Source organism: Rhea pennata, chromosome 3, assembly GCF_028389875.1.
Source record: "Rhea pennata isolate bPtePen1 chromosome 3, bPtePen1.pri, whole genome shotgun sequence".
Taxonomy (NCBI): domain Eukaryota; kingdom Metazoa; phylum Chordata; class Aves; order Rheiformes; family Rheidae; genus Rhea; species Rhea pennata.
Window position 1 is genome coordinate 71,339,417 of NC_084665.1, and position 20,251 is coordinate 71,359,667.

Here is a 20,251-nt window from a genome sequence, read left to right on the forward strand (position 1 = left end):
CTTGATATAAATTAGTCTGGCTGGAATAAAAGTTTGTGTTGATGAAATTCTGTCATTGTTATCCATTAAATCAATTCACCTCTGCAAATAGGATGTCAGTGCTGGCTGAGAGCTACCACAGAACTCTATACATATTTAAGGTCTGCACTATTTCTGTACATGAATCCATCTGACAAACATGGGGAGGGCTTTCTGTGCTCATTACTGAAATATATGTTGAGATTTGCATTTCAGTCAGACCTGTATAATCATTAGAAGCTGATACTGTTCTCGTAAGCTCTTCAAAGCTGAGGTCATGTTCTTTTCTTTGCTTTTGCAGCACACCTAACATGCTAGCCTATAACAAAAAGAAGTTTTATTTGTGCCTTTGGAAGTAGTTAGTAGCCAGATGATTTGAAGGAAACTATTTCCTTTATCTCTTACGAGCCCAGAGCTCCGCATGAGTTGCACTCTGTTTGAGACCAAAAGGCAGAGCATGCAAAGGTAGCAACAGGCTGTTTTATATCTTCTTGATCTTTTTGCAGGAATTAGACTCGATGTTTAATTTATCCTCCACTGCCCATGGATTCAAAGAGCTATTACAACAGTTGATAAATTCATGGAAATAGTTATATGGATATAGTTATATAGATATGTATGGATATGGATATGGTATAGATATAGTAGATATCCATCTATATCCTAGATGGATATGGTCATAGCCTGGACATCTGTGACAGTATGGCAATGGACCTACTAAAACTGCTTTCCAATTCTACCCCCGGCCTCTCTATATTAAATGATTCTTATGATTTACTCAACCTCCAAGGATGCTGAGCATTGTAAGGTGCAGGTGACAGTGGCTAGAGAGTAATGTAAAGTCCTTATTTTTTTTCCCCCCTTTTTTCCTTGAGTACTATGAGTGCTAACACTGATGTTCTGCAATGGACAAGATCCCTGGGGAATGAAATCCTTCCTCTCAACAAATAAAGCTTTAAAACACTAAGTATAGTCTGCTGTTATAGTATCAGTGTGTTGTGACTTCCAGTACATATTATTGCTGTAAGCAGTGCTACAAGTAGATCAAACCATGGCTTGATTAATTTAACATTCAAATTTGTTGCTCTGCTACCTAATGCTCTGCCTAAATCTACAGAGCAACTGCAGTGTGAATACATATGGATGTATTCCTAATGTGCTTCAGCTGTAAATAATAGAAAGTTATTTCTAAGCGCTAAGTAATTACTAAATGCCTGTTAAGGACAGATTGTACACAAAAAGATTAAAAAGAGGGAGAGAACCTTGTCAAATACTATAAAGTCACAGGGAAACATAAAGTATTTTTGACTGTTGCTGGGACATGATTATACTTTTGTGGCTGATTGACCAAAGCATCAACTTACATGCTGATTTTTGTCTCCTAGTTAAGATAGCAAAATCACCTATATACTGGTGAGAAAGCTGCAGTGGAATATGTCAGAATACAGTTTACATGGATGTATCATGTATCTCTCCATCTGAGCTACAAGCCTAAAAATATTGCCTTCTTCTTTTCATGGCTCTAGTGCTCTTTCCAGTCAGTATAAAGAGGCTCAGTAAATGCAATCTGCTGCTCTGGAAGAAACACTGAGAGCATAAAGAGAATGGGATAATATCTCAGCTAGAGGCTCCATATGTTGATGGCAAGGTGTAGTATACCGAGAAAGAAATAGGATTAGAATTGTTCTAAGTATCTATGAACCGCATGTAATACAAGGAAGGAAATAACATTTTCTAAATGTACAGCACAGTGCCAAAAGTGCAGGTGAAAAATCTTTACACGAACACAGACGGACGGGAAGCTAAAGTTAAAATGACATTGGAGATATGCACTATTGTAATTGGAGATTATTAAAAAACTCCTAACAATACTCCCAAATGGCCTGATCCTAAGCACTACCGCAGAATTGATTGTTTCACTGATAAATGAGTAAACGTCACTTCCATGCAAAAATCCACTAATCCATTAGCAGATTTGCTTCCAGTTATCAGAAGAAATGAAATTATATTCAAGTATGAATAGAGAGTATTTTGGATGGATGTTGTTTGCCTGTATTTAGTTCTTTTCCTCAAAACAAATATTCAGGAGAGAAACAAAGGCAAAAAGTAAATGTTATCCCTTTGTGAGCTATCACGTGCTGTACTTTTACCATATAGGCCAGTGATGGCAAGTAAAAAGCAATTCAAAAGTCTGCAGAAGTGAGTAAGATTTAGCTGGGGAGTGAGGACTGCTCTGAATGGCACCTGGCATCCATACAGGAAATATTTGGAGAGCTTTATTTCTGGACCCAATCTATGGCTGGGTGTGGGCTCCAGTGTGAATGTGCTCCAGTTGTATGTAGGTACTGAGATTTGGTATCCTCTTTCAATCCTCATATATATCAGGCTGCATTTTTAGGGAGTGGATAGAGCTGTCACTCTTACTGGTGAGATATAACATTGTTTTCTATTCAGATTGCTCTAAAAGTGATATGTTGTTACAAATTTTTAAAATATGAAGACTGCAAATGAAGTAGAGAAGTACCTCACAGAATACGTGTTCTGGTAAATGAATGCTAAATGCATCTACTAAATTTATCAGGTTGCTGAACTTTGATAAGTCTTAATAAAGCCACTTTTATACATCCAAGTCCTGGTCAGATCTGACTAGTTTTTACTAAAGAAAATTCTCATTGCTTTTGAGTGGAACCTGCATGAATGAAAATGGAGTAAAATCAGGTGAGAGCTCAGTGTTATTTAAACAACTGTGACACATTGTATCCTACCTTAAGAAATCATTATCATGCAACAAAAGGGTAATGTTGCTGCTTAAGTATAGCTTGAATTCAGTCTGTCAAAAAGGCTTCTGCCTATTCTGAATTTTTAAGTCACATCATCCTTCAGCTTAATGATCCTTTAATATCAGCCTGGCACTCTGCAGAATATCTCAAAAGTTAAGTACTCACATATACATGGGCTGTAGCTGTAAATGAGATGTCTTCTGTGGGCCTTGATAGCCGTAAGAGTCGAATCCACCTATAAAATCAACTGAAGAAGGGGGAAATAGCTTTCATTAGCAACATCTTTTCAGAAGAGATAGGCACTATCATTTAAGAACCACCCAACACACAGATTATTTTTGATGGACCTCTTAATAATCTGTTAAAATTAGACCATCTAATTGTGGAGATGCAAAAAAGGGTAGGAAATGGGAAAAAGCAAAGTCTTTAGATTTTTAAATTAATCACAGGAAGACAATAAGGGATTTATAAAAGCCATCTGTCTGTCAGAAAGAGCTGCACATCATTCTCTTTCAAGTAGTCCACCTCACTAGAGCACAAAATGACTTTCTATTCAGATATTACAAATGCTGTAAACCATTTATTTATTGGCATGAATGCATTGCTTCTGACTGTGATTACTGTGTCAAGCTTGTTGACATACTGTGGTTCGGCGATGTAGAGGAGAAAGCACATTGATCCTACTCTGTTTGAGAGACAGAAGATTCCCTGCTTTGACATTTGGGTTGAAATGCACAAAAAGGGGACTGGAACAGTTTATCTGAGCTTCAGACACAAGACTTCACAGATCTAAGCAAACCAGCATTTCTCTCAAGACACTGGAGGTTTATGGGAAGGTTGTAGGGAAATGTTATTAATTCATACTACTGCCAGTTCCCAGTGGTCTTCTCATGTTTATTTTAAACAATTTCCAAGGTGATTCACTCTCATCTGAGTCTGAGGCCCCTGCTTTTCTGCTGTAACATGTTCTTGCACTGATAAAAGTGTGCCCTTTGCTTCCTTTGCACCAAGACCCAGCTATGGCTTTTGGGGGTTGTTTGTGGGCAGCTCTCATCCCTGAAATACTGTCATATATACTGTCATAAATACTCACGTACAAGATGTGAATTTGACTTTACTTTGACAGAAAAAGACAGAGAGTTCAGATACAGAGGTGCCTTCTTCATCAATCTGGGCACTTCTCAGACTGACTGTATGTATGTCGAAAGCAAAAAGAAGGAATAAAAAATCTTTGGTGTCAGATAATTTCTTATGGATCTAAAATGAAGTAACATTCACATAAAAATTCATGAAACATTAATTTACAATCCTCAATTTGAGAACTTTCATGGTGGACGGAGTCCTTAATATTTGCATTTATGAGATTATTTTATCCTAAGGTAACTCTCAATGTGCTTCATACTGAACAATGCATTCACATGTGGTCCAGGAATGTTATAAAGCCAAATTCTTGTGCACTGGTTTGCAATAGCCACCGAACACTAGACTGAACAGCTGTGATATGTCACCACTGCAAACACAGACAAGTTGAAGCTGCCTTTTCCCCTGGCCACAGTGGAAGGAAATTTCCCCAAGGAAATCGTTTAGTTCATCCTGGGCTTTGCGGCAGTATTAAATATACCTGTATCCCAGAATGATGTTTTACTAAATTAATTCCTGACATATCTAATGAAAGAGTTTCTATAGTCTATCCGTGTTGCCTCTCCCTGTGCCTAACTTACTAATGTCTAATTTAAATTTAATTTCCTGCAAATTAAAAACTTTTCTACTTCTTCATCTTTTCTCCCAATGGACATGAAGACAAATGAGCCATTTTTTCTTTTATAACTACTTTTAAACATTTTTTTGAAAAGTATTTTCAGGTTATCTATCTTTTCTAGATTTAAGCCTAGCGAGTTGTTTCAGCTTTTTTTTATGGTACACGTTTTCAAAATCTTTAAATTTTCTATTTTGATCCTTAGCCCACTTACATTTCTTTTAAAATGTGATGCACAGATCAGAACTAACTGGTACAATTGACATGGAGGTATTGGCCACCATATTGTAAGCCCCATACACCTCCTCAGATCTTTCTCTCTCTCTCCCTCTCTCTTTTTTTCCCCACTTTTTGTCACCAGCAGTAGTCTAGCCAGTTAATTTCTATTTTGTCTGAATACATTTGATTTCTCCTTTCCCCCAGGAGTTCTTTTGCACTTCTTTATAGAATTTCATCTCCTTGATTTCAGGCTACTTCTCAAGATCATTTCTGAGTCCTAATCCTATCTTAAGAAGTGCTTGAATATCTCCCACTCTGGCTTCATCTTATTATTATTATTATTATTATTATTTAATAAATGTTCTCTCGTCTATCATTCTTGCTGTTAGCTACAATAATGAAGAGAATTATTTCACTACTGAGGTCCCACTGAGATCCCATCTGAAATGTCATCCCAGCTGGTTGGTAACTAAATTTTAAATACAATTCTGAGCACAACCAATGATGACTTTTATCTGGACAGTACTGCTCTGGCTTGCTTACAAAAATTTCATAGGATCAAAATCCTGCTAAAATCAGGATAAATTCCATTTATTGCTTCGTACTTATTCACCGTCTGTAATCATCAGAAGAACTTTTTAACAACATAATCATGTCTTTGGAAGCATATTAAGTTTATAAGCTGAAATGAAGAATTCCCTATAGGATTATTGCTGAATGAAGTGCTAGGCTGGGACGATATGAAAAATCTCTTATTCAAATGCAAAGATTGCAACAAAAAGAAGGGAAAGGCTTTACTGTAACTATGGTTTGTTGGATTTTGCCCAGTTTTTCTTGTTTTCCCCACTCCTGACCCCTGACAATACAAGCCAGAAAATATGCGTGTTGGACTGAATGTCCAGCTGGTGTCAAGTCTTGTCATTTTATGGATGTTATCAGAGCATTTGCCCTGACTTGCATTTTTTGTGAGCTTCCCAAGAGCCTTCAAGCAACCAGCAAATCATTATTATAAGGTTGCAAGCATGCATCTGTTTTGCAGACATGGTGTGAAAGGTCTTAAGGGTGTTTTTAAGGTCATCTTCAAAAAGCTAATCGAACATATTAATAAAAAGATTTCTGTAAGTGAAAGGAGTTTGTGGGCACATGAGAAAGATGTACGCCTATTTTCTCTGTAGACATTGTGTCTCAACTATCGCACAAAGTAAACATAAAGTGTTAACAAGCCAGATTGTAAAGTGACAAACAAGATGGACTTGTAGAGACCTTTCTGCTTTAGGCTGACAGTAGACGATCCCGCATGCATAACCTGATGATGGTAGGGCAGAGGATATTATTGTGACCTTGTTAAAAACATACAGTACTTTCTTACACACAACAACAAACTTTGCAAGGTAGGCAAAGGAAAAGGTAGATAATAGAAGGGGAACTCCAATGCAAAAGAATTTCAATAATTTCTTTGAAGCAAGTTTTTCTTTTCTTTATGGTGGCAGTTTCTCAGTTAGCACTGCAAAGCCTGTGGTGCCCAGACTGTGTTAAAAGCTCCCTGTGGACTCTGAGCCAGTTTCTTAAAGCATGCAAAACACTGCCCTTTCTGCAGGCATTTTATCCTGGCTGTGCCTGAAAGGTCACTAAAAGTGTCATACAACCGATATGTTCCCGGCAGAAGTAACACGAGATGAATAAAATAAGGCTTATTAACTGAAGTACTACAGATGCTTCCATTCTTAACTTTATCCATCAAACACATTTTTTGACTACTATATTTTACATTCATCTTACATGTCACTGCTATCAGAAGTGCCTCTTTTGTCATGTTTTGCCTTAGTAAAAGCACACATACATGTATAAACAAATACAGTCTTGTTCTTTTGAAAGAACTGCTTTCTTGAAATCTCATCTGCTGAGATGCTTATTTCCCTAGCTAGGCTGCCTAAAGCATGATGATAACTGTGCTATTTATCTGTAAAAAATGTTATAAGAAATTCATCATGAGTGTTTTCTTTCTTTGCTAGTTTTAAGGGGCTTCTTAGGCATATGATTGCTATTACTGGTGTACCACAAACATTTTCTGGGACATATGGTTCAAAATTCGGACATATTTTCAATTGCTAAGCACCCACAGGGATGTGATGTTTTAGCCTCTGCCCACAGTCACGGTCTCCACTGTCTCCAATGTATATCCAGACAGGATGAGAGGCATAAATGCATTCTTCATATCTGATTTCTGGAAGTTGTGGTGTATAAAGGGACTGAGATGATACACTTGCACAAAAGAAGATCCCATTAGCATGGATGTGCATATGGGAGAAGGAAGGGACTCTACAAAGCTAACAGTGAGAAGCAATAAAACTCAAATCAACAGATGGACAAAGAGAAAGGAAACAGTATGCAATGAAAACAACAAGAAATTTTCTTGTAGAAAGCACAAGGAAAGATTTTGAAAAGAAATCATAAGACTAGATGCTATTCTCCTCATGAAAAGTTTCCTCTGTAAAATATAAATGCAGAAGAATAAAGATTCAGGCTAATATATAATTTTAGCTTCAGTTACTTCATTGAAGCAGTGATAATTTATATTAGCTTAGGATCTGACCCAAAGAGTCATTTAGGGCATATGGGCATAGAAATATGACAGACATTATGGCTTTCCTTGAATTTTAGTTAGCATGCAAAAATCAGTGCAGATTAGATATAAAAGGATTTAGATTTCAGAAAACAGGAGGTGGAAGACTGGCTTTATCTGCAATGAAAATGAAAAGGAAAGGTTGGGAAATAGCCATGTACATGGCCAATCTGTGACCTCCAGGATTTGTCTGCTTTCAGGCCCTCTTCTTTCTTTGTTCCTTTGCTGTTATTGTCTTCCCGATTCTCCCTTCCTGCCCTTGATACATGAGGCTGTACCTCTCATGACTGAATGTATTGTCACCACTCAACCCTGGCTTCACCTCAACGTCCGCTTCCTGCCCACAGCTCCTTCTTTAAAAGTAAAAAAGCCTTTGGTAGTAATTTTGTAACCCAGCTGACTAGCACTGATTCCTCCTCTCTTCCTTCCATTCTTCCATCTCCCTGAAGAAACAGTGAGGGAGTCCCACAAGCTCACCCCCAAGTTCACCACCTCTTACAAACTGAGTAGTCACGTTCACAAATGCAGATCCTGCTATCATCTACCATCTCTGAGCCATCACAGAGTACCTGTCTTGTGCTCAGTTTGCTCTTTCTACGCAGATTAAAAGCTCATAGCTCTGTGGTATGCTAAAACCAGAACTCCTAGTCTCCCACCCTAGCACTCCCTGATACCTCTAACAGTGAATGACAGCACAATTTTGCCTTTCAGTCGAGGACTTTCATGTTAGATGGCTTAGGCTTTGGCTGCTCTCTGTGGCTGTATAGCTGTGCACTATTTGGTTTCTGATGATTATTTTTGCATATTGAAGAGGAAGATTTTTCTGTCCACTGACACAGCAATAACATTTACCCAGGGCTCTCGGTGTCAAACACTACAATTGTTCCTTTTTTCGACCTTACCAAATGCAGGTGTATCCGAAAGCAGCAAGGCTCATCTCTTTGACTAGCTTACTCCTCTCTGCATCCTGTTACAGACTTCGTCTTCCATGCTGCAAGCAGAAGCTAAATCTTTTTGTATTCAAAGCCCTTTATAAAGTCTCCACAACAATCTCCCTTCCTTCCATTTTTAAAAGCTAAATTCTGCCCCATGTTGCCAGCTTGACCTGCACACTTATAACATTTCCAAACACTTTCTTTCCCTGTGAGACGTTCTTCACAAGCAGTTCTCTCATTATTTTCCCTAAAACTCTTCTTTGTTCTATTGGCAATAGTTAGGTTACCCATGCACTAATATTCCTGTCTACCACACTGAAAAGTATTTGCTCATTGTTTCTTTGCGCTTTCTTTCTGCCTGTGCCCACCTGTTATGTATTGTCTGATATGTAGATTGCAAGCTCCAGGAAATGGGGCTTTCATGTTTTCACACTGCTTGATATCTTGGTAGGCCTTAAATATATTTATGAATCTGAAGCACTAAAATAATATTAAAGATTTGCGATTATATATAGTCAAGATGGTGCCATTTAAAAAGTGCTAGTGACCAGCGGAGCATGTGTGCATGTGCATATGGATGTTTTCTGCACATGCACATCACAGCCAAATATATTCCCCGTGTGTTATTGCACAGAGAGAATGTTTGGTACACATGTGCTACATCTGACATGTATGGAATTAAACTTACTACACGCTGGCTGAGGAAGACCTCTGGACTCAGGCCTCAGAACTGCAGTGATTAAATTTCACTGCCACATCAAGGCACTCTACTGCACACATAGCTGGGAGAGAGGACGGACAGCAAACAAAACAAAGCTAATAATTTCACTGAAGGGAGTGTTGGTGTAGAAATGAATATTTGAGGCAGCTCTCTTGCTGAAAGTTAAAAAAAATGGCAACATCGTGAAAAAACAGGAGGGAAATAAAATTAGGCTTGATGTTAGTAAGTTTGGAAAAGACACACTTGGAAATAGCAATAAAATATAAATTGGAAAAAAATATAAAAGAACATATGGGGACACCCATGCTCCTGCAGCTTTGCCAGTATCCTGCCTCCCGCCTCACCGTCTGGTGAAGACACTTCCAAACCCTTTAGTGCTCTAGTCTTTGTATGCTGTGGCAGTGGCTTGGTGGCAATAAGACAATATAGCACACAAGAGGAGGTTTGCTTGAATACAATCTCAATAAAGTTTGTTTACAATGATAATCAAATGTTATTGGTCTTTGGGTTGAGTGTACAGCAATTTAGACTCACAAAATAGGATAGAGCCAAGTATTGACAAAGCAGGGAGAAAGAGCATATCTGTCAATAAATAAGGCTGTGTCCTTACTGATGGGACAAAGGAAGATTATGAAAAGTGTTAAAGACTTGGACACACGTTCCAATTTTGGCAGTATAATATGTACTACATTTCTGCCAAATAGCCAGTAATAGCCAGTTAAATGAGTACTGTTAGCTCACCCCACTTATGAGGCAAAGTAAAACCTCAGCTTTTTAAACTGTAATTTCCTGACATTTTTGAACCCTACAATGTCCACAAGAATAGCAAGGGAACACAAATTTCTGTAAAGTTTCTCAACTCAATTCTGTAGCACTGCCATTATCACAGTGCCATTTACTTTCAAAATAGCCAAAGGATTCCCTCATTTTTTGTGTCACTGAGGCTTTCCCTCTTGATTCTTCGCCTCCTACCATGCTTCTTGGATAAGGCATCCTTATCCATGCCTTCTGGATAAGGGCCTACAAGGTCTTCTTCTGTTTCTGATACTACTGATCCCTGACCAATTCTTCATTCATCCCTTCTGGGACAAGATGTAGGACTTGGAAAATATACAGACTGGTGACATCTGATAAGCACCGCTTGGTGGCACCACCTGTCTAGAGTCATTGTCAGGGATTTTGGCCTGCTTTGCCCAGTGATTAGGACCAAATGGGGATGCAGACCCTGAATTCAAGAGGAACTAAGTTGTACATAGCAAAAGATACCAGCATGAACAGTGGTGACGGCCAGGAAATTAGGGAAGCCCAGAAGTGTCTCAGACTCACAGATGGAGAAGGGGACTGGTCAAAGGCAGAGCCTTGGGATAGAATATGAGGAAGACCATGCTGCAGAGGAATGCATTAGCAAGACACGGCTGTCCAAAGATAGGAATGGTAGGGGAGAAGGGGCAGGTGCCAGGACCACTGCTGAGCAGAAAGGCAGTGGGCTGAAAGCAACCAGGACTAAACAACCAAGGGAGGCTGGAGGAAGAGGCAGGAATGAGGGTTAGGCAGCTGGAGGCAGAAACAAGGACTGAGGATACAGCAGGGAAGAATAAGAGCCAGAAGCCAGGAGGAAATGACTGGAATATAAGCGCAGCAATGAGAAATACTGAACTGTAGCTGTCAGAGTTGCCGCTTAGACCTGATAAACACAGCAAACCATCTGTCAAGCTTATAGACTGGGGAATAAGGCTAGTGAGGTAGGCTGCTGTTTGACTGCTGCAAGGCTTTGCAAGGCTTATGTAAACCTGCAGTGGGGCTAGCCCAAGGCTCCATAAAGAGTATTGCAGGAAAGTCCGTTATACATCTATACTCAGCTGCAAAAACATTAACAGTCTACAAATACATTCTTTTTCTAAACCAGAGGGACTTGGACACTGCTGGATAATAGTCATTTGCTTTCATATTTTTATGACTGAGTAAAAAATATAGACCTCAGATAGTTTTTGATGGAAAAACTATCCAAAGAATTAAAGAAAATGTAGGTTAGACTGAATTATCATAGAGCTGATCAAATGAATTGTTAGGAGGAGATTGTTCTAAGCCAGTTCTTTGCTACGGGAAAGTGATAAAGAGATGAAAAAACAAAAGAGAGAGGAAAAGAAAACGTCTGGGTCAGTGGTCTCCAAGTGTGACTATTATATTAATAAATTAGAATAAAAGTCATTAATAGGTGCAACAAAGTGGAGAATTAAGGCCCAAATCTATGCAGTTAACAACCCAAGGCTAATGAATACCCATCTAGATATTTAAAGGGAAAAGAAGTAGACATGCAGACAGAAAGAAATTAGTACAAAGTTATGCTCCAGATATCTAGAAAACTGCTAGCAGCTCATGTTGACTCTCTCAGTGGGGAAGGCACTAAGGTGGTGGGAATGGGTTTTTTTGGGGGACTGCTTTTCGGGACTGCTGGAAAAGGTTAATGAATATGGTCTACCCATAGCAGTTTGGCCTGCCGAGATGTAGCCATCCTTGCTGGAGCTCTTGTTTAAGTCAGACTGAGCTTTACTGGCAAAGACATGCAAAGGAGGTAGACTACACCTACTCGTTTTGCCGGGATGTGAGGAGGCAGAGAGAGGCAGAGCTGTGGCGGCCCGGCCGCCCGGCGAGGCTGCTGAGCTCGGCGGGGAAGGCAGCGCCGAGGAAGCCTGGGCAGGGAAGGGAGCTCAGAGCTCACTGTGGCTGGCAGCCGGCTCTATCTCTGCCCATGCTCTCTGCGGGTCTGTGTTAGAGGATGTCTGTCAGTGAACAGGGAGAGAAGTCCCTCCAGAGGTCAATTCAGTAGTGTTTGCTTCCAAAATCTGGCTTCGAGTTTAACTCAAAGCATTAACAACTGGTGCAAATCTGAATGAAGTCTTTGGACAGTATCAAAGCAAAATATGACAGCCAACCTGAAACCATTTTCCATTCAATTTTCAGTTTGCAGAGATTCTCAAATTTTAGTACTTTTTCTTCTTTTGAGTGTGAGTTTTATTTATTTTTAAGCCTCAAAACATTTTGCTGGATGGGGAAGACCACTTCCTATTCATCTATGGAAACATCCTGGGAATTTCTTCAAATCATCTATGGCTTTTGCTGTCAGAACTGTCTCTAGTTACTACCTCATTTCTGCTACCAATTTGAAAAAGACATGTGGGACTTTGTTATATGGACTGAACTTTTTTTTGTTGCTCTCCTCAAATAATTAATTCATGAGAAGACTAGTAATATTTTCAAAACACTTTGGTATAAAATACAGTTTTCTTTATAAAAGGTTTGTTAACCATTCATTCCCTTTTCAAATGCGAAGATTTTTTCCAACATTTCCGTGATACGTCTTTCTTAAAACATGGATGATGAATAGTTAAAAAAAAGCAATGCAAGGTAGATACATCCCCCTGGCTGTTACAATGCATTGATTTTATTAAGCAGTGCCCCATTGTGATGAGCTGCTGGAATGGAAATGCTACTTCCTTCAAGCTCTATGTTATGTTATTTAGACATATTTTAAAGTTGAGCTTGACAATCCCCACAGGAGGTGGTGATGGATGCAAGGGGAGTGGCGGGGAAGACAGGGAGGGAGAAGGGGAATTAGCATAGATGGAGCCAGCAATGGCACCATTTTCCCCTGTGTAATTTTATTTATATATTTGCCTCATACCACATTCTTGTCTCCTAGGGATTCTTTGAATATCAACTTCATTAGTTACGAAGGCAGCAATCCATAACCAATTTTCTTTTCATGTCAAGCTTGTTCATGTATAAACCCAACCCTTTTGTTGGCAACATTTGCAATTAATCCCGCAAACAAAGAAAATGCAAATCATACAGTCTACCCTAAGCACCCTTTCTGACTCAAGGCCCTGACCACTATCTATTATACACTAAAATGAATTGAAATTCCCACTTTGAGTCTATCCTAATTTTCTAGTGATAATAGGCATGGATTCCCAGAAGCACTCTATGCATCTTGATAGTAACATCCTAATTTCCTTTCCTGGTAAATGTTTTAAATAAGATTTTAGCACCAAAGGAAATTAACCTTTAAATTAATTGTAATTATAAAATGCCATCACTGATTTTGTCTTCAGACTAATTACTTGCTATTATTTAAACAAACTGCACCTCCTCAGAGCTTTAAGTTCGTTTCTCTCTCTGCAGTACCGTGCCAAATGATCGTGGATAAGGCTGCATATGTCTGCCAGGCCCTGTGACACCTAGACTGCTCAGTTCCATTTGCATGTCAAATGCAGCCAGTTTTAGTTGTCGTATCTTCCCGTCACAGCCTTTTCCCTTGTGCTTCAGCCTAGCACTCGGCTGCTCAGACATTTTCGGCGTGTGCTTTCTAGCTAGCGACCGAGCCTTGTGGGATGCAGAGGGTCTATGTTCTGCGTCACTGAGAATGAGATGCTAAATACTAGCTTCTGTTTTTATAAAAGGCTCCTTCCAAGGCATGACATGGCTGGAAATAATGATGCAGAAACCTGCTATTGCTACTTGCAAACGGTTGACTCTGTACACATGTCTTAGGAAGTTTCCTAAATGTTCTTGGTGGCACTGTAGCTCTCCAAGCTTGCTCTTTTTTAGGAAGACAAGTATGAAGCAGATTTCAAAGGTTTCATTCTCTCAGTGCTTCCATCAACATCTTGACAGCTGAAGGCATCCCATTTCCCTCCCTTTGGTTTACTTAGTTCACGTAACAGTCACCCCACTAAATGAAACAAGTAAACGAAAAAGCTTCTAATTTAGCCGCAGGCTGTAAATTGGAGAGTGCAGCTGAGCAAAAACAATTTGATAAATTTCAAATGTAGCTTCAGCTTTTGTAGCCTGTTCATTGAATTCTCACTCATGAATGACCGGTTCAACAGCTGGAGAACAATTGCGTTTTAAATACTGGCTTTTATTTGTTCCTGTGCTTGTTTGTCAATGCTTCTTTAGACTGTCTAGGCACTTTTTAGCATTAACCAGACAAATTAGACCAGTGATTCATCCTATTATGAGAGAGGTGTCTAACACAGGGCAAACTGCTCTTTGGATTTACCTTCCTGTCTCCACTGACTGCAGCAGAAAATTCAGTCATTAGTTTAAACTATACTCCTAATTATATATGACTGTAGTCAGGTGAGATGAATCCCATCCTTGACATTTTGTGGAACCAGGGAGGGGCCCAGAAAAGGTAAATGTGTTTCCCCTTCTGATATTATTATTCTTGTATGATAGATTCTATTTCTATTATTTTGAGGACATAGAGTATCAGGATGCAGATCCCCCTCCTGATCAGAAGTTCTGCAATATTCCCACATAAGCTGAGGAGGGCAAGTGGTGGCAGCCTATAAAGCCTTTGGTAACACAGATAAGGTGAAGACAGGATGATTGTTCACTGTTTTGCAATACAATAAGAAGAATATGCTATACAAATGGTAGGTGCAAAATGAACAAAATGTATAGCTAAGGAACTCCTTCCCACAGGATGCTGTGTTACATTACACATTAGTTTGTATGTAGGGGGACATGCTCGAGAAGAAAAGCCCAGTTAAATACAACAAGCCTACTTCTGTCTAAGGAAGCTCCTGAACCTCAATTTACTATTAGAATTTTCTGTGAAATATCTATATGTACTTACTATGTTCTTATAAGCCTATTGGCAGATATATATCTAAGTAAGCATCAGCCGCTCCTTGTTGTTGGGTATAGTGTATTGGGCTAAAAGCATCTCCCTTATGTTTTGTTGCAACAGATAACTCTGCACTTGTAAACTGCGGCTTACACTGACGGCAGCCGTGGCATCACCGTCCTGCCAGGGAAGAGACCTGTGAGCCTGATGGGGAAGAAGCCTCCAGAGCTGCTCTAAGCTCAGCCTTGACTACAGAGAGGTGGTTTCAGTCATCTTCAGCCATCCCTCAGCCTTAGTTCCTGGTCCATTCCTGCTTCATTTCTGTCCTTCTCCTATCCTGGTCATCTTAAAATTTACAGCCATATTCACCAGAAAAAGGGAAGGGAAAGAAAGAAGTAGAATTAATAGCTGAACATTTGCTAGCAGTTTTAGCTAGTCTTTGTTTTAGCAAGTCTTTGTTTTAGAGATTTTAAAGCAGGGATGGAAGCAGAGGTATTATTCTCTGTAACATCTCACTAAGCAGATTGTGAAAAGCATTTGGCACAGAAATAAAGTGATACCTGAGCACATTCTGAACTTCAATAGTGCCTTTCATCCCAGAAGCTCAAAGTTATGAAGCAACATGCCTCTGAGTTTGTCCCCATCATTATTTCCCATTTTAAATATGGGAAACAGAAATATGGAGAGGTTAAATAACCCACCCAGAGGTGGAAGGGAGTCTGTAACAGTGAGAAAAATAAAACCGTTTTCTACCTATTCCATATGTTTATCAAAAATTCACATCTCTTAAAACTAATGAACTTGATGTCTTTTAAAAGCAAATTTTTGCCACTACTTTGGTATGTCCCAGGTCAAGCATAGGACCCCAGGATGCATGGCTCTTTGGCACTGAGCATTTTCACAAATTGCCGTGCTGCACTGCTCATCAGTAGGTACCCAGTATCCAGGGTATTTTATTATTAAATGTTTTTCATTTTTGAGTTAAAAAGAATGAATCTTGAATTCATACTTTCACATAAGGGAGCAAAATCATTTTAAAGGGTTATCTAGTGTTTAGTTCTATGTCAGACATCCCCAAAAGCTGTGCTCAAGAGAATATAGAGCAAAAATCTATTTAACTTGTCTGTAATTTCTTTTGCTTTGCAGTTTACCTGGAAACAATGCCAAGAGAAAAGGAAACTGTGTGTGTGTGCAAGCTGGACTCCTGCTAGTGCAAGACAGTGCAAAGGCTGTGCCTTGTGGTACTCTAGAAGCAGTCAGACAAATCCTATTTCTTCTCTGATTACCTTGATATTGTGTGTGGTAAGTGAATAATGATTTTTTTTCTTCCTGTCTGGGACTGCAGGAGAGCACTCTGGATTAGGATTTCACTGCAGGACACATACCGAACCAGTGATTTTCACTAGTAATTTGGGCTAGGGCTCCTCCCTAGTCAGACTAGTCCCTCTAATAACAATCCAATTCCTTTTCCATCAAACAGAATCTATAAGGAGAGCACTGCATTCCTCTTCAGTAACCCAGGTTCCTTTTTTAATTGCCTACAGACAAAAAGCCCCAGGAAGATGTTGCTTTATTGCTTATATTACAGAGTTTTCCACCAAATATCTGCATATTTAATAACATTTTGAAAAATACATTGATTTTGCTTTACTAAGGCAGTAACAGCTTATAGTAGGAAGCCAAATTGCTAGTGAGGAAATGCACATTAAATGAACATTTCAGTGTTATTAAAAATAATGTGCAGCCTTTGAAAAATGGAAGCCTAATATGATTTTGGAGAACAAATGAGGAGCTTCGATAAGTTTACAGCCGTTGAATGCCTCGAAGTAATGATAGTTGTCGACATTCTCATGCTTTATTTTTAATTGCTGCAGCTAATAATGTTAATGAGGTAAGAATGACAATAGCTTAGTCACTGCAGCAGCAAGAGTGGAAAGGAGAGTGTTGAGCAGGCAGAAGCCCTGCTGGGACCCGTCCTCGCTCATCTTTCCCAGCTCTGCACCTGAGGTGCACCAAGCTTAAGAGTGCCTTGTCCCTGCGCAATCACAGGGAGAAAGATGAAGAACAGATTTTCAGGAGAGAGAAGCTACTACCAACAGAAGTAGCTGGGATAAACCACCTTTGTCTGATCCTTGGGGATGAGCACTACTCTGGTGTGGCATGTGCAGACTACTGCTTGGGACCATAACTACAAGGAAAATAGCTTCCTCTCTAATCCTCAGTATAGAAAAAGGCAGATTTTTCTCATGAAAGCTGGTGCATGACTCGTGCTTTGATTTAGGACCTGCTGCTGGATTCATTTGGTTTGTGAGTAGTTTAACCCCCTAGATTTGCTGACTCAGTCTTAGTTATGACCCTGATTTGATCACTGTGTGGTTCCCTTCTTAATCTTTTAGTGAGGATTACTCTGAGGTTAATCTTAGTGAAATGTTTCCTTAATTCTGCCCTTGTTCATTTGTTATTTTAATAAAATCTGTAAAAAGAATGGAGAAATGGTTATTCTTTCAGCTTGTACCAATTGCTCTGAGAACAAAGCTAATTCAGCTGAAGTAGCTTAAAAGCAATTTGATTTTATTTCTACAGTGGAGGTTTTACCCTGACAGAAGATGAAACGCTTGGAGCAATGCTCATGTGTTTCTTTGGTTAAAATTTGCAACATCCCCCTGCCTGGCATCTGGAGATCGCTAGACTTTTTCCTCTAGTCTCACCCCCTACTGCCCACCTCCCCCAGGGTGAGTGTTCCTGCCCTACTTGCTTCTTCTCCTCTGCTTTCAGGCAGCTGTTGCTCCCTAGCCCATTAACAAAAAAAAAGAAGAAATGGAATTTCTTTCTTTCTTTCTTTTCTTTTCTTTTCTTTTCTTTCTTTTTTTTCTTTTTTTTTTTTTTTTCCTGTTAGCTATAGTAGCATGCCAGGGTGGGGAAGTGAAAAAGTGAAAAAGGCTGTGGGAGTAGAAACACATTTGGCGGATCTCAGGTGACCTCAGTCTTAAAAGGCTGGCGCAAGGAGGTAGCTCTAGCAATGGCTCTGGAGAAGGCTCTGGGGCATATTTCACTTTCCCTAAAGCTTCTCTCTTTTATGCTTACTTGGTCTGCATGGGACAACTCCATCTGCGAACGTGCTGAGGAAGTTACGCTTAGGAATCTTCCCTTACAATATAAATACTAAATGACACAGAATCTGTAAGGGATACATTACTTCCTAGAGAGGAGTGGTAGATTGATTTGTTGCTGAAAGGGAGGGAAAGGGCAAGAAAACATATATAAATGGAGGGAAAAAAAAGAATCTAAAATGTAATCAGAGCAGGGGGTATCTTTATGGACTCTGCTCCCTGGCTGTTAGAGAGCACTCAGCCCATATCAGAGTGGATGTCTGAGCAAAGAACTAGAATCATTCTGACTCTCTGCTAAATACTGTCTCTCAGTACAAATTAAAGCTGCTTTAGTTTTATGATACCTTGAGGGGCCAAAATCAGATCTGAGAGTTATTATAGTGTTAGAACAACTCGGTCACAGAGTTTGCTCTTTCTCTTTTCTTCCAGCCACGCTTCCAAAACTCACCAGAGGGGAAATTGCAGAGCGTTTGCTTGTGCTGGCTTCCCTGTGTTGAGCAAACTTTTGCCCCAGAACTCCAGAGAGGCTCCTATGGGTGGAGGAGACGGCTCTTCGGCTAGAAGAGGGAGACCTGGCTGAGGTGCACTAACAAAGTAATAAAAGCCTCAAAATAGGCAAGGCAACCACAAGAAAAGGCTCAGAGAAGCATGACAATCTGTGGCTTCGGAACAACAGGGAGCTCCCACGGCAGCGAGCAGAAAACAATACCATATTGGCTGTAGCGCTCTGCTGCCAGGAATACTGTTTTACAGACCGCAGGAGAAATCTTTCAAATGTGCTCCGAGTCCTGTGCTTGTTCAGTGAGCCAAATCACAAGTCCCTTCCTCACTTTTTACTTATATTGTGCCCTAAAGCATTACACAAGACTGGAAAAAAAAAAAAAAAAAAAAAAGATCCAAACCATGGGAAGAGGGGGCAGAATTGTTTTAAACAAGATTTCATTTGGGGGACGAGGAATTCAACTCTGTGGATAGTGAATTCACTTAATTGGAGTAAACAAAGGCCATATGGCTGGGTCACTCCCTAAAAAGACAGACATATTTATGACATATCCTTGCTCCACAAACTTGTCTTAACCTCTTTTTACTACCACACCTTCCTCACCTCCTCAGAAACACAGATATTATTGAAATGAGCACAGATCGGAAGACCTCCAAAATGCGGTTTGATTTCAGCACTGAATCTCCCCTCGATGGCTCACAGTGGCACTGCATTGCCAATAGATTATAGAATTTCAGCTATTTTCTACACAGCAGAACACACAGAAGAACCCCCACCAGGCTTATCAGCACTCTCAATCAAATAAAAGCCCTTTAGCTTCCTTTTGCAAAACTCTCTCTAGGATTCATGTATATTTTATCAAAGTTGCATGCAGTTTTGATACTTGTTTCTAAAATGCTTTAGTATAAATCCCAAGATGTCCTGAAATGCTGCAGTGGCCCTTTTTGAAAAAATCGAGGTTAAAGTAAGAAAAAATGAAATGACTTGGCTTCATAGCATGTATTTAGAGTAAATTCAGCTCTACAGGCTTCTATTCATAATAAATAAGCAGAAGAAACACAAGCACATATCTATATGAGATCATTTCACTCTTGTCACTGTACCCTGGGAGCAGCAGGAACAAAGACAAACTCCACAGTTTCACCTCTCATAAATGAAGGTCCTGCATGAGCTAAAGATTTTTTTTTTTTTTTTTTTTTTTTTTTTACCCTCAGTGGTAACCAACTATGGTAAAAGTAGCAGTTTGAAATAAGGAAAAAAAAGTTGGGTTTGGCAATTGGTATTTTTGCCCTTCTTTTTGTTCTTAAGGTACACTGTGGGGAAAAATATTATAACGATCTTTTCAGAAGAAAGGAGTGTGTATTTTTCTAGGTTGCATTTCTTGATTCCTTTATCTTCCAGACACTTGTAAATTGTAGATTAAGGATGGTCAGAAAGCGTGCTCTGACTACAGTGGAATAAGACATTTATGTGGAAGTCTACAAGAGCCCACATAGCAGAGGGGTGATTTAAAAAGAAAAAGAATTCATTTTGTATGTAATAAAGCTTTAGTACTTACAGCTATCCTCTTCTTCAGTAATACATTTCACAACATAACAGGCATAGATGAAGCCCGCCAGCTGAAATAGAATACAATAGCATTAGATGTAAAGCAAATACAATAGGAAAACAGGAGCTGTTTTTTTTTAAAAAATAGAACCAAAACCAGAAACAACAGAAATTAACTTCACCAGATTTTTTTTTGATAGGGCAGTGATAATTCTTTACAACAAACTCTTCTAATAATGAGTGAATTTCCTTGTTTTCTGTGATTTTCTGGAAGTTGTCAGGAGCTGGTATTTCCTTAAATACAAACTTTCAATAAAAATTACAAAATAATTAATAAAAAGTCAATTTTGCTTCCTTTTACTTATTGAAAACCAAAAAAACCCCAATAGGTAGGTGGGTAGTAG

At 39.3% G+C, this 20,251-nt stretch overlaps 1 protein-coding gene across 1 annotated transcript in view; it reads right to left on the reverse strand.

Annotated features, from left to right (window-relative positions):
- NKAIN2 (sodium/potassium transporting ATPase interacting 2) overlaps positions 1 to 20,251 on the reverse strand; it is a 545,944-nt gene that overhangs the window by 3,592 nt on the left and 522,101 nt on the right. Inside the window, exons 5-6 of the mRNA XM_062570920.1 lie at positions 19,858 to 19,918; positions 2,964 to 3,045 (exon numbers count right to left, since the gene is read on the reverse strand). Of these exons, the coding sequence (XP_062426904.1) occupies positions 2,964 to 3,045; positions 19,858 to 19,918 (143 nt within the window). The remainder of the gene's footprint in view (positions 1 to 2,963; positions 3,046 to 19,857; positions 19,919 to 20,251) is intronic.